Below are 18,106 nucleotides of genomic sequence, written 5' to 3'. Positions count from 1 at the left end.
GAACAGCTCACCTGGGAAATACCATAGGTGTCAGCCCTACGGGATACCTAGCATCTGACCACAGAGTTACTGGTCTAGGAATGTAAGAAGGTGGGAACTGTGAAGGCAAAGTTAATCGAATCCTCTGGCTCTCTATGCAGAAACATTCATGATTTAGCTGCAAATGTGGAACTTCAGCTACAAATTGTAAAATTTTACCGAAAAATCTGAACTACAATACTTTTCTTGCGCAGTTATCTGCTACCGTATTCAATTATTTTATTAAAACCTAACCTTCTCACCTTCATTCTGCAGCAGGCAAGTCAGGAAATCAGACAAGTCCAGCAGACATCAAAAAAACAATGCTTGTAAGGTTCTCAGGGAGCTATTATAACATAAATAACAGTTTGTGGCTGCAAAAACATGAGTGCTGCTTGCATTCCCATAATTGAGTACCATCTACAAATAGGCATCCTGTAATTAAATTGTATTAGTTGAATTAAGGAACCACCTGCAGAATTCAGTTGAGGTTACATCCCTGTTGTGCCATCTGCTATAGTAAGAGACCTGTGTGCCTGGAATCAGCTAAAATCAAAAAGTCAAGGAAGGAAAGGGGAGGAAGAAAGAACACATTAGTATCTTTGTCTGATGGTAACAAATTCGCACCCAAAGAGTCTCTGTTCTTTGTCCAAACTCGCACTGGAGGCCTGGAGCCGAGGGAAGAAACCAGAGCAACGAACTCAGCTTGAACCATATCTCACTGTTCCTTGAACGAGTATGACTGTTTTCAAGACAGCCATCACAAGTCTGGCAACTGTTGCTGAAACGATCTGGTGACTTAAAACCACTTTAAATAAAAGTGATTTGAATAGCTTTAACAGAAGGCAGTGATATCAGAGTTTACTAATCTGCTTCTTGTTCTAAAACATGGCATTCATTAACTACTGATTCTTCAAGAAATTAGTCAGCAATAATTTATTATTTGACTGAGAGACCAATTTTCTCTCCTTCAAGCCCAGAGTTTGCAAGTCTATTTAAAATGGAAAATTACACAGTCTTTTTTGGTAATTTGATTAATAGACAATCCATGAAATGTCACACAAATATATTTTACTTAGATACATAAGTCTACTTTTGTATTTACTCAATTCCATGACTACTCAGAAATTGCCTGAAGTTTGCAGGACCAGCTTTGGAGAAGTATTTTAAATGAGAGATACTGTCATGTTAAGTCTTACATGATGAACCCCTACATATCCTTCAAAATTCAGGACTAAAACTACTGTTGGTAACTGGCTCAGCACAAACTCAGTTAAGACTTCTATGCATTTTATCTGTGTCCAGGGGGGGAAAAAGTCCATTGAGGATCCAGGCATATATTGCATTCATCAATTTTGTAAAGGACCAGTGGTTTCTCACCTGCTGTGTAATAGTGTCCCAGGGCCCCTCCAGCAGACGAGCCTGGTAGCATGCATGAACACTCTTCCATATTTCATCCAGAGTTAAAGGTCTTCCATCTGTGAGGGGGTGGAGAGGGAAACAACCACCCACAGGTTAAAGCTCTTAATCATGCTATATCTTTAATACAGAATAGCAAAAGTAAATCTGAAAATACAGATTATCTGGAAGCAGATGTAAAAAATAACAGCAAAATATGACTGACCTCTTTCTGCCCCTGTAACTCCAAAAACAGCATTGCTGAAACCCTGACTGAAGGTGCTGATAAAACTACCCCAAATTCCCTGTTCAGCTTTCTTCTCTGTCACCTGATAGTAACAACTTACTGCTCTGGTTGTAAGGTGTGAAGTTAAACTAATTTTGTGTAACAATGCTTGGACAAGACATATTTAAAACCACAAAACAGTATCGTGAACAGCTGTCTCATGTAAATACATGCAATTCACAGTGTGAGTGGAAAAAATCTAAGGAACAAAATTCTGCAGACAAAAGTTTACTGCGTTTTGGTAACCTACATGCCCATAGTTTTTTATTGAGTTGCATTTATATAGCTTTGGTGCACCAGGTTTTGGTTGCGAATTATGGTCAGAACTAAGCCATGATATTAGTGTCAAGCACTTCAGAAAATAAGCATGTCAATTTTTCCTGAATATTTGTTTTTGGCAAACGGCAACAGAATATTTTGATCTACTTTCAATAAGTAGCTTCATCTTGCATTTATTAGGTGTCAGAAACCATTATCCTGTGATAAAGTTTTATTCCACTGACATTTTCATGTCTGTTAAATGAACAAGATTTATTCACCCAATTAACATTTGAATGCCATGTTTAGATATAAGTTAAAACCAGCTGCCTACAGTCTCTGTTTTATCTTATTTTCAGCACATATTTATAAAAAAGCATCAAGTTCTGAACTTACATAAGCACCATATAGCAGAAGCATGTGGCAAATGAAGTATCCGAAGGGGTAAACAGCATATTAACTAGTTATACTATGCCATCCTCATGAATGTGAGACCTGGTAGACCATCATGCCCTCTGTCTAACGATGGCAGATACCACAGCTGTGCTGGAGATGGTCTAACAGCTACCAAGAAATTTGTTATGAGAGCGTAAGTTAACTTTAGAAGGATGTATTTATGCTCAGATCACTTGTGTGCAGGTAATCTTTGGCTGCAGTGACCATGAAATGGTGGCACTCAAGATCCTTAGGGCAGTGAGGAAGGTACACAGCAAGCTCCACACCCTGGACTTCAGGAGAGCAGACTTTGGCCTCTGCAGGGATCTTCTTGGTAGAGTACCAAGGGATAGAGCCCTGGAGGGAAGAGGGGCCCAGAAAAAGCTGGTTGATATTCAAGGACCACCCCCTCCAAGCTCAGCAGCAACACATCCCAACAAAGAAGTCGTCAGGTTAAAATGCCAAGAGGCCTGCATGGATGAACAAGGAGCGACTGGACAAACTCAAACACAAAAAGGAAGCCTACAGAGGCTGGAAGCAAAGACAGGTAGCCTGGGAAGATTACAGAGAAACTGTCCAAGCAGTCAGGGATCATCTTAGGACAGCTAAAGCCCTGACAGAATTAAATCTGGCCAGGGACATCAAAGGGCAACAAGAAAAGCTTCTGTAGGTACGTCAGTGATAAAAGCAAGACCAGGGAAAATGTAAGCCCTCTCCAGAAGAAAATGGGACACCTGATTACCTGGGACATGGAGAAGGCTAAGGTACTTAATGACTTTTTTGCCTCGGTCCTCACTGTCAAGTGGCCCAGCCACACTGCCCAAGTCACAGAAGGCGAAGTCAGGGACTGGGAGGATGAAGAACCACCCACTATAATTTGAGAGCATCTAAGGAACCTGAAGGTGCACAAGTCCATGGGACTTGATGAGATGCACCCATGGGTCCTGAGAGGACTGGTGGATGAAGTGGCCACTATCCATCATATTTGAGCAGTCATGGCAGTGAGGAAGGTACACAGCAATCTCCACACCCTGGACTTCAGGAGAGCAGACTTTGGCCTCTGCAGGGATCTTCTTGGTAGAGTACCAAGGGATAGAGCCCTGGAGGGAAGAGGGGCCCACAGACTGGAAAAAGGGAAATGTAACTCCCATTTTTAAGAAAGGAAATAAGGAAGACCAAGGGAATTACAGGCCAGTCAGTCTCACCTTGGTACCTGGCAAGATCCTGGAGCAGATCCTCCTAGAAGATATGCTAAGGCACATGGAAAATAAGGAGGTGACTGGTGACAGCCAACATGGCTTCTCTACGGGCAAGTCATGCCTGACAAATTTGATGGCCTTCTATGACATGGTTACAGCATTGGTGGATGAGGGAAAAGCAACTGGTGTCATCTACCTGGACTTGTGCAAAGCATTTTACACTGCCCCACATGACATCCTTGCCTCGGAACTGGAGACACATGGATTTAACAGGTGGACTGCTCAGTGGATAAGGAATTGGCTATATGATCGCACTCAAAGAATTGAAACCAGTGGCTTGATGTCCAAGTGGAGACCAGTGATGAGTGGTGTACCTCAGGGGTCAGTACTGGGACCAGCACTGTTTTAACATCTCTGTGGGCGACACTCGCAGTGGGATCGAGCGCACCCTCGGCAGGTTTGCTGACACCACCAAGCTGCGTGGTGGTGGTCGACAGGCTGGAGGGAAGGGATGCTGTCCCGAGGGAGCTGGGCAGGCTGGAGAGCTGGGCCTGTGTGAACCTCATGAGGTTCAACCAGGCCGAGTGCCAGGTCCTGCACGTGGGTCGGGGCAATCCCAAGCACAAACACAGGCTGGGCGGACAGCGGATTCAGAGCAGCCCTGAGGAGAAGGACTTGTGGGCGCTGGTGGGCAAGCTCAGCATGACCCAGCAACGTGGCTCGCAGCCCAGAGAGCTGGCTGTACCCCGGGCTCTGCGTCACCCGCAGCCTGGCCAGCAGGCGGGGGAGGGGGCTCTGCCCCTCTGCTCCGCTGTGGTGAGACCCCCCGGCAGCGCTGCGCCCAGCCCCGGCGCCCTCGGCACAGGACAGACACGGACCTGCTGGAGCGGGTCCAGAGCCGGGCCACGAAGATGGTCAGGGGGCTGGAGCACCTCTCCCGTCAGGACAGGCTGGGAGGGCTGGGCTTGTCCGGCCTGGGGAAGAGAAGGCTCCGGGGAGACCTTCTGGTGGGCTCCTGATCCATAAAGGGGGCTTACGAGAAAGGTGGAGAGAGATGTTTTACCAGGGCCTGCAGTGACAGGACGAGGGGCGACGGTTTGAGACTGGAAGAGGGTGGGTTTAGGTAAGATACTGGGAAGGAATTCTGTACGGTGAGGGTGGTGAGATGGCCCAGGCTGCCCGGAGCAGCTGTGGGTGCCCCGTCCCTGGGGGGCTCAAGGCCAGGCTGGACGGGGCTGGGGGCAGCTTGGGCGGGGGGGGGGTGTCCCATGGCAGGAGGGTTGGAGCTAGATGGTCTTTAAGGTCCCTTCCAACCCAAACTGTTCTATGATTCTGTGAATACGAGATGCCATACATACTTGTGATTTTCTGTTTTTTATTCAACCTGCAAAGAGAATCCAGAGGAAATCCAAATGGAAAATCTAGAACAACACACATTCTAATGCAAAATTTGATTTGCCACTCTAGATCTTGTTCTGTACACCTTTCTTTGTATCTGTGAATTTTTATAACACTTCAGCAAATCCAGATCATACACAGGAAATTGATGACTCTGACTCTAACCATTAATCTCATTTACAGAAATGATCAAATATTATTGAAGCATTAAGCATATTATAGTTAAATTTAGTTTTGTCTTCACCTCATGGATTTTATTACTTCATGTATGAGAAGTAGTGTATCTTCCATCATATATCAGTGTAGAATTACTTTCACTTCAGAGGAAAATACAAATAACATCCATACTGAAAATTTCAGTTCATATCATAGCAAGACCACAGACAATAAAATACTTCAGTAGTTAATATAGAGTAATTGCAACGTTTCAGATAGGAATAAAAAATTGATCTGGGCATTCTGATTATGCACTTATACATTGAAATATGTTTGGATTTACATTTCCCTATATTTTTCATTTTCTGCACTATTTTAATATATTTCACTAAGCTTTAAAGGAGTTTAAGTGTGCATTTTAAATGGAGTTAGCTTTCATACATGCTTCCAGGTACTGTGTTCCCGTACATTATTTAAATGACTAGATGGAAGGCCAGATGCAGCAAGAAATATTAAGTTATCGATACTTAAAATGGATGTGAGTTCAACTGGAGAAAGAAGACAGTCTGGATGGTGCGTTTCCCCACCCTCTTTTCTGGGATAAAGACCTGAAAGTCTGGTGCTTTCTTTCTCAATTAAAAAAAAGAGAAAAAAAACAAACCACAAAAACCCCCAAACAACAACTACTCTAAGATCTTAAAATGACTGATAGAAGGACTGCTTGTTAGAGAGCACAAGGGAAAGAAGGACAGTTCGGAGGTTTTGCAGTCCATTTTGGTTTTGTTCCTGCAGTGTCAGAAGGTAAGTGTGGACAATAAAACCCATTTCAGGTAATCCGGCTGGAAGTGTGGTTTATGTTTTAAAACTCCTCAGTTTGTGTGAATTTGGTCATCTGCTTAGGATAATGTAAGTGAATCCACTTTATTTGCAAGCTCCCAGAGTTGCACAAAACACACATCTGTATTCTTTGGGCGCCCGTAGACCCCTTATTCAAGGGCTGTCACCATTCACGTGTTTAGCAGCCCTGTTAAACATTCTTGCAACCCACTGAGACCTCAAATATCCAGCTGTGCTGACAGAGCACTTTGTAATTGTTGCTGCTAGCAACAAGGGGCCACTGTGGCACCTGCTGAGCCAATCAGCCTCTCTGCTTCTTCTCTCTTTCCTGTGATGGAGCTGAACTCAAAGGGTTCAGCCAGAAAAAGCAGGCAACAGCAGCATCAAGACAAGAGAAGTGGCAGGAGAGGAAGGCAGAGCAATACATTAACTCACCATGCACCCACAATGACACAGCTGCTGAGGTGCTTGCAGCTTGTCCCAAGTCTTATCCCAAGTCTAGCTGGGAGCAGGCGTGCAGACAGAAGTGAAAGTTTGTGGCTATATGTACCTTTTGTATAATCCATCTAAGTAATTACAGAGCATGAAAGGAAACGTACACCACACAGCAATAACTGCTTGTGGGTCGTGTGAGATTTACTGCACCTTTGTCTGAAGCTCCATGCCTGTAGTGCCACAAATATGGCATGCAACACATCATCAGCTCATCAGTAATAACCCAGGCTCTGCAAAATGCAGACTCTGATAAAATAAACTTGACATCTAGCCAGCAAGAAAGGCCAAAAGAGCCTGGGAAGTAACCAAGAGAAATGAGATAAAGGATAGGAGTCAAGAACTCTTTCAAGTATGGGTTCTGTTTCTGCCACTAATTAACTACGGGCTGGAATCAACCAGTTCATCTGCTTTAACAGTCAGCAAGAACAACTGCAACCTTTATAACCTTTCTATCACAAACTCGGATTTTTATTACTTAAACTGTCTAGACTACAACAAACTTTTCTGAGAAAAGGTTCTAGATGGTCCAATTGGGGTTAATTCATTTATATCACCACAGGTAAGAAATAATTAAAAAGCAGACAGTTGAGTGCCCCCCTCACAGCAGCAAGGTGTGGTCATTAAGACCACGTATGAGTCAGCTCCCAGCTGACTTGGCACCTTAACTTCTACAAAGGGCGGAAATTCTTCAGGCACACAAATTTTCACATACATTTTCAGGGAAAATTTTCAGGCTTCCCAAGTTACTGTTTACTAAGGGCTTTTAATAATTTCTTAGGTTTCCAATTAAAGGTTATTTGACTCTTTTGGTGAATGGGTGCACGAGTTGTATTGAGGCTTCATTCTGGCATATTTTCCAAAGAAACACTCTTATGAAACCGTTTACCACAAAAGAATAAAAAACCCTTACAGCTTGGGAGAATATCTGATTATACAAATTATTCAGTTTTATTTATGTCCAAAGCCAAGATAAAACAAGTTCATATGGGACACAGTCTTAGGAGGAGCTATCTTTCTGAGAAATGACATAGTGGTTACATGCTTTTGAGTTGAGGGAGTAAGTCTGTGTTCTGGAAAGTGCATCCACCAGGCCCAGTATGGTTATGAATACAGAAAGTCATGCCTTCAGGGCTGGAGGATGTTACATTATCTCACAAGCTCCCTCCCTCTAACCGCTGATTAGCACTTTTTTTATTGGCAGGGATCTATCTGTATATCAGAGCACAAAACTTATTTTGAGCAGGTCAACTTGAGAATCCCATTCCTTCTCTCTTTCCTAGAGGAGTTAGGCTGCAGTCCTTATTGACTCCCATTAGTTCTGCTCTTTTAGCGCTTAGCCGGCATTCATGATTCTTCCTCTACCTTTGTAGGAAAAATAAGAAGAGAGGTGTGAGACAAGCCATTATTTTCTTCAAATTCAGGTGATTCCTGAATGATGCCTGTGTCTACCTGTGATTGTGTTGCTGCTACCTCACTGTTGGTGCAAGAGGTTTTTTGAATGTATGGTTTCAGATGATGACACCTCAGGAAAAGACCCAAGTTCCTTGACATCTTAAAGACTAAGAAAAGGGGAAAATACTCTGCTGATTAAAGAAAGCTTACTGGACCTAGCTCAGCCCATCTGGCTGATGCCAGCATTGAAGGAGAAGGCTAATTGCCTATACCATCTGTCTCTAAGAGGGCTAATTGCTGACATCAGGTATCAGCAGGGGTTCATGCATTTCTCCAACTACCTATTTGGTAATCTCGGAAGCCAAAGAAAGAAAGAAGAGCTCCCATTTCTGAAAAGTATGGCATACATAAGACAGATTTTGGACAAATGACACCTAGTTCTCTGAGACTGAGGTATTGAGGAGCATTGTTCTGAGCTCCTGACACAAGCTAGGACTTCAACAGGTCTGAATTTAGGAATATATCCCATGGGGGAAATATTATGAGGTAGAGGAAAAATGTTTCTTACACATATCTAGTCTAAAATTATGTTCAGGTATCCTGTGATGTTCCCCAACAACCTTCCAGACAAGAGTCATCACGCTTAATCATTATATTCAGCTCAAATTTGTCCTTGCGCAGAAGAAGATCTTCCTTTAAATCTATTCCCAGAGACTACCAGAAAGTTTAGATGTCTCTCATAAGGTTTTAGTTCTGTGGCAATTAAAATGTCAAACCCTTACCTTACACTACGTTACATGTCGCACTACCTCTCCCCCAAAAAAGAGGTCTAAAGATGAAGTCTGGAAAATAAGTTATTTCATCCAATTTAGACACCAGCAAGGATAAAGATACAACTTTTGCCCTATTTGCAGGAAGAACTGAACTGTAATGTTTAAACACAATTGCTAGCAGAGAGCAGTGAAAACTGGATGTCCTCACTGACACAAGCTCCTGAAGATGCCAACCACACTGAATGTGACAGGAAAATCTCCCCTGCAGCTCTACTGGAAGCCTTTTTCCTAGGTGGGACTGCAAGAGACCAAGTCAACAGAAACTGGACTCACAGAGAAAGGTAGGATTTAATTATTTAGAACATTTAGAAATGTTTTCAAAGAGCCTATTTTGAAGAGTGCAGATTTGGAGAGGCTGACACCAGTTGCTACCATAACATACAAAGTGAGCAAGTGAATATTGCAAAACAAGCAAAACCACTTAGGTCGAACAGAATTGTTATTTCCTAGGCAGGCCTCGAGGCGTAATGGCCATTTAACATACTGCCATAGAGGAAGCAGAGTTCTGAATTCAAACTCTGTGCCCTGCTGCTGGGGAAGGCAAGATAGGGCAGGGCTGTGGAAACACTGGAAGGATTATAGCTCACCTCCACTCCCCCAACAAGCTCTAATTAACCTGAGGATCAGTATGGACAGGATTCAAGGGAAACCACGAACAGCTCACAAGAGACTTGTGAGAAACTGCTTCTGTTACTTAATCTACAAATAATCATAGGAATTTAGACTGGGAAATTGGTGTACGTCTCAGAAGATTCTTCCCTGATTATTTCAGATGAGGAATGCAGCGAGTATTACTAGTTGTCTGAGAAACAAGGTGAGGAGCCTACCACATGAAGACTATTACCTCAAAGGAAAAAAATCTCAGGGCATTACCTAGCCTAGAGTTTTCCTTATACCGGGTTCAGCATCAGACAAAAGATATTTTGCTCAGATATCTCAAGCGATTGTGAAAGCGATTGTCATCTGCTTGTTCCTGAAAACCCCATGTCGGGACCTGGAGACAGCACGGCACAATCAGGCAAATAACTTGCAGGGACAACAGAATTTTCCATTTTCAGAAGTACACTATCCATAATTAAAATCAGAGAATAATAGTTGAAAATATTATAGGAAAAGTAATAATTGCCAGCATTTCGTATCCTTCTCTCTTCAAGAGTCAGACAATGTTAAATGTTAAAAAACAATGTTAAATGTTGAAGAGAACCCAGGTGACTTTAGGAATTATCTAAAAAACAGTCCTTGTTTTCCATTGTGAAACGTTCCCAAGAAGTATTTTCAAACATAATTATACTTGTAGGAACAATTACGGATTTGTACTGCAAGGGGAGCTGTTGGCACATAATACCAGGATTGTGCATTAGATCATCCACTAGCTTCTGTAATATCCACTTCCAGCTATAAGGAGTCATGTTTCAACACCTCCAATTCCCTGATGCTGACAAGCTAAACAACTTGTTTTGTCTCTGGGAGCTCTTCTCTGGTGATTAACTGCTTATGGTGAATACTAATTATATGAAAGTACAGTACATTAGAAACAGTGTCCTATTTCCTCTACCTGCAGCGTCTCCATCCTCTTCTGTAGTGACACTGCACTATTAATTCAGCTAAACCCAAGAAGATGACATTTTTCAGGGCCACAAATAGGTTAATCTCTCTCTTACAGCAAAACTTTCTTTATCTTCCTGTCTGCACAATAAGTTTAAGGGCAAAACATTGCACATTTGTAAATGCCTGTAACAATTCTAGAAATAAATTCGCAGCAGGATGTGTGCAAATGAATTCTGTTGGTGGTAAAGGCGGAGCAATGTCCCCAGTTCCCCACTTCCCAGTTTGAAAATTTACCCCAAATTATCCATTCCTGAAACTGCACCTCAGACTAAAATCTTTCCACCAGGGAGTCTATGAGAATTTGTTCTTCAATTTTAAATTTGAAGTGCCTTTTAAAATGCTAACACTGCAAAATTAGAAACCATTAAACAATGTAAGCCAGAGAGTGATTAAATCTACCAAACACATTCAAAGCAGCTTAAGCTACTTTTTAATTAAATAGGAAAAGATATCACTGGCAACATTCAGACATCTTTATCTAGATAAAGTTAGGAGATTATTCAAAACACAAAAGATGCTGATGCTACCATGCAGGAGACTGAATGAAATGGCTTGGAGATTTCAATCCCTCCACCCTAGGTACACAGTCTTTGGGCAGAGAGGAACAGAGCACAGCCAGTGCTGCAGTGTGATCACTCTGCTGATTAAGTTAAGTGTCACCACCAGCGGCCCTGGAGGGAGACTGTGTGTTCCTCCTTCCTTTCTGACAGGATGGGGAGTGAAATCACAGTGGCTACAGCAACTGAGTAACAGGTAACAAGATGTATGTATCAGGGAGGAAAGAAGATCAGTTAGTGTTTCAGGAGCCAGTTTTAATAGACAGAAAAAGGCAACACCTTATCAATTTTGTTTTGTTTAAGCAGCAAATTTAAATACAAAAAACCAGCATACACTTTTAAAGGTACATTTAGACCACAGCCTTGTGGCTCAAATTCAGGCTCCAAAGAAACCGACACAGTTCTGCTGAAGCACTGTATGTAATTATGTCCTCTTATATTGCAGCCAAATTCAAAACTGCAGCTTTAAGTTTTTGTGTTAATTTAAAGAAAAGAACAAGAAAAATGACCAGCAGTTTTAGTCAACCACAGGCAAGACGCCAGGAGCCAAAGATCAGCCTCCTTCAGACTGAGATGATATCATCTACTCCAAGGTTCTGAAGCTCTGTATTGGGAGTATGACAAAATTTAATTGTGAACAGCCTAATCTCTTACTTTTTTACTACATATAATTATTACTCTGTTGCTCAATTTAATATAGAGTCTGTGTTCTTAACATCTATTGACCCAACATATTATTCTTCCTTTTGTTTAATAGAAGATTGGTCTTACCTAAAAAGCATGCCCTAAAATAAAGCACAGGTACTCTGTAGCTGCTGGAGTACAAGACATGATACTCATAGTGAATCACTTCTGTTGCACAAACTCCAGCTGCTTGAGAATCATCCAAAGACTCCTAAAACAACAAACATGAACACAGTAATACATCAGCTTTTGTGTTTGCATAAAGGAAAAGTAGTTACTAATATTGTAATAAATTCAATAAATATACAGAACAGAAATAATGGCAATCATCCCTTTCACAGCATCACTCACTTAACTTTCAAAAGCCATTTATCAATACTAGCGAGAAAATCACAAAAGTTCAAAACCTACAAAGACATCTTAACTCCCGCAGCTGTGAACTATGCATTTGCAGAACTGAGGTCCCTCTAAGTGCAGGCTGTTTTGTAAACAAAAGACAAAAGCGCTCTAAAATCTTCATGGCACAACAACTGGTACAGTAAGGTGACTACAGCTGCATCCCTCTCATTACCTTTAGTATAGATAATTTTAAAAGTGTATCCTTAAGTAATCTGGTTTTCCTTGCCAAAAGACAAACCAGATGTATCCATGAAAATTCTTTGTTCTACCTTCTTGAAAGGCTTTTTGCCAGAGGTTGTTTTTGCTAATAATACTTCTAAAACTGAGATTATTTTTTCCTGTTAATGTATATTTAAAGTGTAAAGTAAGTAAAGTTTATTGTAGATTTGAAATAAATCAGGACAGAACGTTACACCATTGAGATATATCCCAGTTGCAGCATATATTTCCTTAGCATTTCAAATTAATATTCAAAGTAGTGCTAGTTCTAGTACCCAGTTGTTTTGACTTATCTAAAAATTATCAATACTCAACACCTCTGAAAATGGAACCATTAAATTAATAATGCCATTAAGATTGTTAGAATAAACTTTCCAAAAAGACACTATGGGTGTGGACTTGTTCAGTTTTCAAACCCCCAAATTTGCATGCATGAACTAAGCAACCATAATGCCCCACAGGTTGGGTGTGTATTTCCAACCTGACTATTGCCAAGCAACTGTGAACATTTTCTTCCTGTCTCTGTCCAAGCAAAATAAAGATTGATCAGGAAAGAAGAACCAGCATCTTTTGAACACCATCCGGACTTAACACACGAGAAACTTAAAGCTATTTTGCACTTTTATCTCACATCCTTAACTGAACTCAGTGATGAATTAATCTATGAAGAACTGATTAACTATAACAGTAATGACACACAAAATACTTTTTTTTTTTTTTTTTTTTTGATAGCCCACATAAAAGTGATTTCCCCCAAATTTAGTGTATTAGACAACCAGATGCTGCTGAGGCACATGGATAGAAGATCACAAATGGCAAGCCCAGACCTTGGGAAGGAATCTTCAAAGAAAGTGCTCTCTATGTTAACGTAATTTTTAAAACTGTATGTGAATGGATACTAAAGACAACATGCCAGAAGGGACAGTGATGATTACTGTATCTGACTTCATGGGCCAGGTACAGTTAGGCATGCTATGTCCAGTTCCCACGTAAATGTATAACAGGCTAAGAAGGCAAGTTCTTTTCCCCCTCACAAATGTCATACCCTCTGATCAGATGTGATACTCAGATTTAAAAAGATCACTTCAGAAAAATGGAATTTTTTTCTCTATGGTAAGATGAACTTTCTTGAAAATGGATCTATTTTCAATGCTTTAGTGAGAATAGTAAAAGAAAGAACAGCAGCAGCCTGTGGAAAAAGAAACCAAAAAACAATTACAAACTGGCTTTCGAGTTCATAGAGGTGGGAAAGCATCCATATTCAGAACCGAACCTACATTAAAATTTACAAACCCCTTTTTGGGTCAACCTCCTGGAATCAAAATCATACTGCTTCACAGACATCAATGTTTCATCAGATATTATGGTCTTGCCTACTGCTTAGTCACCAGTTTACCTTGCCCTAAAACTTCTTCTGGATATGGCAAGACTACCTGTTCATGTATTAAATACTACTGTTTTAGAAAAAAGTTGTATGTATACACTATTCTCCCACTTTCTGTATACAAGGGTAAAATGACTGTATACCCTCACATAAACACTGATACCTAATTTGTGACTACTTCAGACTGAATAACGAAGAAGCCATATTCTTCACTCTCTCCAAATAATTAGGAAAGGAAGTTAATACTAACTTAAAATGAAATACTCAAATCTGTATATCCTTAGGAAAACTTTAGAAAGTTTTAGAAAACCACTGCTTAGAAGTATACTTAGGTATACTCAGAAGGTCATAAATTAACCTAGGAACAACTGCGTCATTAAGAATTCAATTTACTGGGTTAGCACAAGATTTCAGCTGGTAAAAAACTTCCACCTTCAATTGCTGGCTTAGGAAAAGGAAAGCAAAGGAGAGACTTTCTGATTTCATTGTTCTTTGAGACAGCCATTAAGAAATCTTAAGAATTCTTGCCATTACCAGACATACATTAGATGACTGAGTACTTCCCAAAATATCCTATTACTTCCAGAGAAAGGTGGGTTTATGCAGAAGTGGCCTTCCCAGAAGACGCACATAGTTTGACGGCAGGAGAGGCAGTTGAGAAGGGAAGAAGACAGCTTTGCTGCTTTACTCTTCTGGATAGCAGAACATGTGGACACATTTATTCTGGATTATCCTGGATTTTTTTTGACTGATAGTTTAGGCAGTTTCTGAAATCAAGCATTCAGCTGAATGCAAAGCTCAAAGAAGTTTTAAAACTGACATTATTCTGCTCTGTAACAAAATGTACTTCAGTCTACTACAAAGTTTCAACACTCAAAGTTAAGTTTCTGAAACTCAGTCTTTTTCTGCTGTTTCTAGTGACAAGTGGGTACACTGTATGTGTGATTTGCATACAAAGGCAGATAGCTGAATCCTTCTTAGGGCTGCCTCTAATCCCCTTTCCTTTCAGTATACAGCAGTTTCAAGACTTCTTACAGAAAAAGATACAGCATTGATGTGTAATCCTGTACTTCACAGTCTCTGTAAGTACAATGCACAGTATTTATGCAGAGAAACTACATTTTGGAACCTAAAAATTTTGATGATATCTCTCTAGCTGATGAGATTAACTTTGCTGATGAAATGAATAAAATGAGTACAGTCATTTTAGGTGATCTTTAGAACATCTAAAAATCTGTGCTTGGCTGAATAAAGCGATGGAGCCTCAGAGAGTTTTATATCAGCCCAAAAGAAGGGATTTATTTTTCACTCTTTAACCAACTACTGACAAAGCCATAAATATAAAACACGGGTATGATTTATATAAAAAAAATCACAACAGAATTTTATTTTTATCTACTTTATATGATATCCTGTTGAAATTTTTCCGTCAAATAATTGTTCTAGTTTCCTTTTTTATGTATACTGTTGTTTTCTTTTTAAGCTAATGCTGAATCTTAATTACTATAATAGACAATATTGAAATAAATTTTAACTTTGCAAGATTTTGTAACTGCTGCAAAACATTCACACATACACACCACAGAACAAATTCATAATTTTGTCTAGATCTTGTAAAGACAAAACAAACATACTCGCATTTAAAAAAAACCTGAAATGTTAACAAAAAAGGGGGTTTGACAAAACTGCAATCATTAGAAATGCTATGAAGTAATTTGATTTCTCAATTTTTTGTTTCTGCTTTGCAGATTTCCTTGCATGCTTGCCATGCTTCCAGTTAAAACTGTGAATCCAGGACTCTCTGACTGTTTCCTAAACAAATAGGGAAGTTGTCATCAGGAAGCATCTGTTCCTCAATTGCTCTCACGTAAAACCATTCTCATGCTATCATAATGGACTACTGAGCAGATGTTTAAAAGTAATGTATGTATTAGAAAAAAGATAAGCAGCAACTACCTAATTAATTACATTAGTTCCATCATAAATGAGTTATCACTAATTTTAATTGATACAAAATTGTTCTCAACCTTTAAGTACCCCCTGAACAAATTAAGTTGATTTGTTCCTTTTAAAATGCTACTTTATTTAAATCAATAGATAAGAAATTATGCCACATGTCATTCTAAAGGCAAAATAATATATTTGTACTATTCTTACTTCTCCTGATGAAGAAGGCAAGTTTAACACCCTGGTAACAAGCTAATTGGCAGCAGTAGAGAGTTAATAGCATGTTTTGATACTCTTTAGTAGTAACATTGCTCCAGACTGAAAAGCAGCAGGAAGGTATGGGTTAAGGCAGGTGACCTTCAGACTGGGAGGGCTTCAGAAGAAAGGGAAGGGCCAGGGAAGTGATGGACCAGGTAAACTGAGGAGGTGACAGAATTACCTAATAAAAAAGGGATTTTCCTGTGCTGACACAAAACATTTTCCTCTCTCCACCTCACCCACAGAGGCCAGCTAAGACAGCCATCCTTGCTCAGCCCAAATTCCCTTTGAAATGCTTAAGTAGGCCCTAACACCCTTTTTGGGGGAAGAGGTAAGAGAAGTGGTTTAAAGAACAGTGGGTACATATCTCCTGGATCTCAAGTCACTCCCATGTTCCTCATCTCTTCTCCTGCCATCTTGACCTCTACTTCCTCCTGCTGCAGGCCAGCCTCCTGAGATATTCTGCAGGAGCAGGGCAGGACTGGGCTTCAAGGAGGCAAGGGAGAAAAGGTGACTCAGGCACAGTTACTGGTACTGCTAGTTTCACTGGGGTGGGGGGGGCGGGGAGATGCCATCCAGATTAGTATGCAAATCTGATTTCATTGCTTGGAATACATTTACACTTAATTTCATTTCAGCCTCTGCAGTTGAAAACAAATGTATCACACTTTCTCCAGCGTGGTGTTTCTCTTTCTTCAGAGACAACTGTGAGCTACCGTGAGAAACACAAGAGTTTTCAGAAAGCAGCTCCCCTCCCCATTCAACACTTCGGCAAATAGGGAGATCTGAACATGAAAACTGAATGGTAGGACAGTGTTCAGCAGACAGAATTAAAGCACAGTTTAATGTGGAGGGTGTGGCAGCGTGGTGAGATAGTATCTGCACTCTTTATTCTTCCTCCCGGGTGTTCTCCACATCTATTTGGACCGTGTCTCACTTTCTTGCCTGCAGCCCCCACAGGTCTAGTCTCTGCAGGTCATTTTCCTGCTGGTTTTTGTACCTCCTGTGCAGAGTCTCAAGTCATTCTCAGCCTTACAAAGATCTTGAATCTCCAGTCTGATCCTCCCTTTCCTTTCCATGTGGAAAATGCAGTGTGGCGTTGGAGCAGTCAGCAATATGAGCCTCATTGGAGAGAAGAGTCAGACCTCTGGGCAGCAGCTCACCTCACACCCTCCTGACCAGCCTGGATCACCCCTACAAGCCAGAGGATGGCAGAAGACAGAAGCCTGGCTGACTGAATGAAGGTTGAACAGCCAGTACGCCCAGTGCCTGGAATAAAATCTCAACATGAAGTATTACTTGAAAATTGCAAGGAGACCTACAAAATGAAAAAAATCTCCTTGCAAAACTAAACATGCTGAGGAAAAAAAAGCGAACCGAGAATCTCAAAACCACCCTAGCACATGGGGATTTTTATTTTAATACAGTACAAGAATTTCAGTTTGCATTAAGTGATTGTCGGTATCTTCCGTTCACTATTCATACTATGCTAAATTTTTTAGGCTGTAATCAAAGTTACCCCACTACGTCATGGTCTGTAAAAATGCATAAAAATGTGGACAACTTCCTGAAGAATTTAAGTGTAAGATGAATGGTATACAAATGTCTTTGCCACTAGCTGCATCATTTTTATATACATTAATAAATTGCTCTTTTATGTGAAGTATATATGGGGAAATCCAACAGCCTCCATATGTTACCTGATGCCAGCATCATTACTGACAGATGAGGCCATATGAGAATAACAGAAGAGGTCTCAAGAATAATGAAGTTACCTTATGGACTTGTTTCCTGTATTCAGTGACAGAATCTTCCCCACTATCTTGAATGCCTTCAAATTCAGTTGGCCAAGGGCCGAACCTGGTTAAATACTGCCCGTCAATACCGAAGAAAGAAACTGGTCCTTGTATTAGTCGGTGATATTACTAAACACCATGTCCAACGAGCCTTCTTCTGGAAGACAGGGCTACCTTGAAAAGCCACTATGTCACCAATGGAAAAACTCAAGTCTGAGTTAAGGTAAACATGCAATGGATCCCTGAAATACTTCATTTCCCAAAGGAAAATCCTCTGACTGCCAGTCAGCACCCTGACCATGACACTGTTAAAGTACCAGTCATAATCAGAAAGACTATTTACCCCCCCCAAAATAAAGGTTACTAACAAAAACCCACAGCCTTTTGTCATTCAAGGCATACCAAAATACCTAGATTTCCACCCCAAAAAGATACGGCACATAAACCTGCAGTAGTTCCTCATGCATTAATAATCGTTTCTAATGGTTGTAAATTAGATTTGTCTTCTGATTGCTTTAAAACTGCTATTACAAGTGAAAGCAAAACCTA

At 40.7% G+C, this 18,106-nt stretch overlaps 1 protein-coding gene across 2 annotated transcripts in view; it reads right to left on the bottom strand.

Moving 5' to 3' along the window:
- ATG10 (autophagy related 10) overlaps window positions 1–18,106 on the bottom strand; it is a 90,103-nt gene that overhangs the window by 26,994 nt on the left and 45,003 nt on the right. For both annotated transcript variants that reach the window (XM_056324120.1, XM_056324119.1), the window contains exons 4-5: window positions 11,642–11,765; window positions 1,399–1,496 (exon numbers count right to left, since the gene is read on the bottom strand). In XM_056324120.1, coding sequence (XP_056180095.1) covers window positions 1,399–1,496; window positions 11,642–11,765 — 222 coding nt within the window. The remainder of the gene's footprint in view (window positions 1–1,398; window positions 1,497–11,641; window positions 11,766–18,106) is intronic.

This window comes from Falco biarmicus, chromosome Z (assembly GCF_023638135.1).
Source record: "Falco biarmicus isolate bFalBia1 chromosome Z, bFalBia1.pri, whole genome shotgun sequence".
Lineage (NCBI taxonomy): Eukaryota > Metazoa > Chordata > Aves > Falconiformes > Falconidae > Falco > Falco biarmicus.
Note: the sequence above shows the minus strand (reverse complement) of the source record. Positions and strands in the feature narration are given on the sequence as shown.